At 58.5% G+C, this 3,710-nt stretch overlaps 1 protein-coding gene across 1 annotated transcript; it reads right to left on the bottom strand.

The window, feature by feature from the left end:
• Nucleotides 1-945: 945 nt before the first annotated feature.
• Nucleotides 946-2,366, bottom strand: LOC123074545 (heat stress transcription factor C-1a). The gene is made up of 2 exons (XM_044497350.1): nucleotides 1,952-2,366; nucleotides 946-1,777 (listed from the first exon to the last, which is right to left on the bottom strand). The coding sequence occupies exons 1-2, from the start codon at nucleotides 2,198-2,200 to the stop codon at nucleotides 1,061-1,063; spliced, it is 966 nt and encodes a 321-aa protein (XP_044353285.1). The 5' UTR covers nucleotides 2,201-2,366; the 3' UTR covers nucleotides 946-1,060.
• Nucleotides 2,367-3,710: the final 1,344 nt, after the last annotated feature.

Raw genomic sequence — 3,710 nt, 5'->3', positions numbered from 1 at the left:
GATCTGCGAGGCCTGCCTGATCTGCTCCTCCCGCCCGACGGCCTCCTCCACCTCCGGCCACTGCTCCGCGCAGGCAGCGCTGGGTTCTAGTGCCCGCTCTGCCGACGCCGCGGATGCGGACTCCAGAGACGGAGGCACGTGCCGCCCGCCGCGAGAGGCAGAGGGCAAGGGAGATGGCGGGCGGGTCAGATGGGTCTACGCAGTCCGCCCGCCGCCGTCGGCTGCCCGACGAGGAGGACCGTCTCTTCGAGTGGGCGTGCCGCGGTCACTGACTGAGGCGGAGACGAAGGCTCGACGGCTCTGGAGGCTCAACGCCAAGCATCTCCAGCTCGACATTGAGCAATCCGAGCGGGAGACGGCGGAGGCACCGTGGGAGGCGGCGAGGGTGGCCAAGCTCAAGCGCAAGCAAGAGCGCGTCGTCCGGTGCTTGCAAGGCTACATCGTCATCTCCGATTCCTCCTCCTCCGACGGGTCCCGCAGCTCCGACGTGGACCCACCTCCTGCCGCGGACTCCTACAGCTGCGCCGGCGACCGGAAGGGCAAAGGGCTGGCGAGGAAGTGGTGAAGATCCGTCTTAATTTCAAGTTTTTAGATGTAGTTTGAACTTGTCCGCCGTATTATGTGTATTATGTGAACTTTGGCTATCTTCTGATGCTTCGGATGTGATCTTTTGATGAACCGATTGTGCATTTGTATGTCCGCTCATGATGTACATAGTTTTTATCAACGTTGTATGGTTTAGTATGAATATAGGAAAGAAAATATGAGATACGCGGGTGTGAAGACACGGATATAGAGAGTGCCCGATCAGTGTCCGCAGGTGTGCCCGGGCGCGCCCACGAATATATTGGGAACCTAGATGCTCTAAGATCCAAGAGCATGGGCTGGCCTAATCTAACGGCCGCGCCGCGACTGACCGAATAATCAGAGCACGTACTGAATGAGTATAGCAGAGCTAATATAACATTGTTTTTTGTAGGTGTGTACAAATGATTGCTAATTGCTAAATTAGTAAGTAGAAGAAGGTAGCGCATGTGCCTGCACGATGCGCGCGCCGTGTTTAGAAGAAACACTGGCCCAGTAGGCAGAACGGGAAGGGGGTCTCCACCGCGGTCCCACCGTCAGTTATGCCCATGCCGCTGCCGCTCCGGCCGCCCTCGAACTCCGGCACCTGCTGCACCCCGGAGCTCGCGGAGGGCCGCACCGTCAGTGGCATCGGCTCCGCCCATTGCCAGACTCTGACCCCGCCCATGGCCGCGTCGCCGAGCGCCAATAGCGGTGGCGGCGGCGGTGAAGGTGCGGGCTGAAGAGGAAGTGCGATGGGAAAGGAAGTAAAATCACGGGAAGGGCACTGCATGCGCTGGCGCTTCTTCTCGACTGCTTGTTCTAGAAGGTGGAGGGAGGTGGCGTTGGGATCCTCGGCGAGCTTGGAGAGGAAGGACATGAGCCGGTCAGGCCGCCGCTCTGTCGCCTGCAGTCGCCGGCTCATCTTCGCCAGCTGCTCCCCGATGGCCGTCTGCTCCTGCCGCAGCCTCTGAACCTCCTCGAGCAGCGCCTCCCTTCCCTCCTCATCCTCTTCCTCCTCCACTTCGTCTCCCATGTTGGCCACCACGTGCTGATGCTGCTCACCACCGCCGACAACAGACGAGCAGGAGGCGCCAACACCGGCCTCGCCGCGCTTCTTGCGGCGCACGATGCGCGGCAGCAGGTGCGTCTGCCCGCGGAGGAACGACTCGTGCGCGAACTCCCATCGGTCCGGGTGCACCTTCCGGAAGCCCTGCACAAGGATTCCATCTAATAAGCAAATCAAGCAGACATTTCTTCAAGCAAGTGTACAGTGCACGTGCAAGCTTAGAGTACCCTTCGTACAAGCAAGTACTCCTTACTAGGACACCAGAAGACGAAAGACGGCGGCACTGGAAGCCTCACTAGGTAGGATAGGAATACTCACATATGTGTTGAGCTGGCGGACGAAGCTGGAGAAGTTGCCGTGCTTGAAGAAGCAGGGGAGGAGGAGCTGCGAGAAGCCGGCGACGTCGGTGACGAGGAAGCTGTTGTTGCCCTTCCCCCACCTGACGAGCGCGTCCGTCCTAGGGTCGCACACCATCTGGTACGTCTTGGCCACGAACGGCGCCGTCTGGAGGTCGCCATGGCCGCACCCGATCAGCCCCAGCGCCAGCTCCGTGTGGAGGCCGTCCATCCTATTCCTATCTATGTACCTCCTGCGTACTTGCCTCTGGCACTTGAGTTCGCTCCCTCTACTCCAACTCACTCGCGGACGTCAAAATCCCTCAAAAGGCAGGCAGGCAGGCAGGTGTGGTTGCTTGCAGAGAGGGGCCGGGCGCCGCCCAATTAGGCTAGGGTTACTAGTTATGGGCAGCGTGCGTGACAGGAGGACATGGCTAAACTAATAACCCATGTGATGAGCTTACCTGTTCCGGGTTAATCTATATATATAGGCGTCTCTGACGCTCGGAGAACGGGACAAGTGTCGATCCTTCACACAGACTAGCAGCATGTCGATCGATCCCCAGCCTTCCTGGCGTCGCCATCGCGTGAGATTTCCGGTGATATATGTGATTAAAACCGTGCCGCCTTTTGGACCGGAGCGTGCTCCAACAGTGCGGACAATGAGCAGGAGACGCGCCGTCCCGATCGCATCAAAACCCAACTGCCTCGATCATGTTTTTTGAAAAGGAACTGCCTCGATCATCCGGTGTGGTCTCTCTCAAGCTTGCTCCTCTGGATCTGGCCGCGGAGTAGGGGCTAGCAGCTTAATGGTTGTCCGTCCACTTGCTCCTCTCGCACTGTGCTGGTAATGTGATCGCTCGCCTCGATCGACTGTACACTGACTGAGAAGGTAGTACAAACGCTAGCTTGTACTAGAAAAATGTAAAGGTCGGGGCTCATTCATGGACCCGATTTAGTCCGTGCGAGCGTGCCACCGGCCGGCGAAACCCCACCGGAAAGGGGTGAAAGGCGCGCGGCGTTTGGACCTGGCAAGATGCTCCCTTACGTGTCACCGGTGCACGTACGTTTGGCGGATTAATTAGCTAATCCATCGTATATATTAATCCTCGGCCAATCAAAGCAACCCGAGTGGACAGTATCAAATGATAACGCGACAGATATGGACGCCTGTAGCAACAAAGTATGGGCGGGCGAAAGCGGCCGGGCACTCTCCTCCTGCCCTTTACGGGATTGATCAATTAAAGTACTACGATGCTATATGATGTAGGTGTGCTCTCTTCGAAAATATCTTGTCTCCTCCAAGGCTTTTGTGAGTGGATGGGAATAATTGGGATCAGTCGTGCTGCCTCCTCGCGTTTGGTTGGTCCCCAGACTCGCTGAACTGGTGCTCCTTGACCCTCTTTCCAAAATGGGGATGTTCTCTTGTATATCTACTCGTCTTGTGTTCATGTGGTGTTAGAGCATCTCCAGCCATGCCCCCAATAAGCCCACCCAAGGCGAGACATGGGGCTGGCTCCAACGGCTCTGGTATAGACAGGTGATTCGAGCGGCGATGGGGCTGGCGCAGCGGGGGGAGCCGCTGGCCCTGACGAGGCGGAGGCCTGGTCGTAGTTGAGGGTGTCGGGGCGGCCGGCGCGCGCGTCCCTGAGCTGGGGCGGGAGCCATTTCTGGGCTCTGGCCGAGGTAAGCGAAGGTGAGGATTCGGAGGCGGAGGACGGCGAGGGCGGCGCTAGGCGTTG

This window comes from Triticum aestivum, chromosome 3D (genome assembly GCF_018294505.1).
Source record: "Triticum aestivum cultivar Chinese Spring chromosome 3D, IWGSC CS RefSeq v2.1, whole genome shotgun sequence".
In the NCBI taxonomy this organism is placed as follows: Eukaryota; Viridiplantae; Streptophyta; class Magnoliopsida; order Poales; family Poaceae; genus Triticum; species Triticum aestivum.
The sequence above is the reverse complement of the archived record's forward strand: the minus strand, read 5'-3'. Positions and strand labels throughout refer to the sequence as shown.

Excerpts from the sequence above, each read along its gene's own strand:
- LOC123074545 (XM_044497350.1), bottom strand. The coding sequence starts at position 2,200 with ATGGACGGCCTCCACACGGAGCTGGCGCTGGGGCTGATCGGGTGCGGC. Across the intron at positions 1,778-1,951 it reads TCCGCCAGCTCAACACATAT|GGCTTCCGGAAGGTGCACCC; the intron begins GTGAGTATTCCT and ends ATCCTTGTGCAG.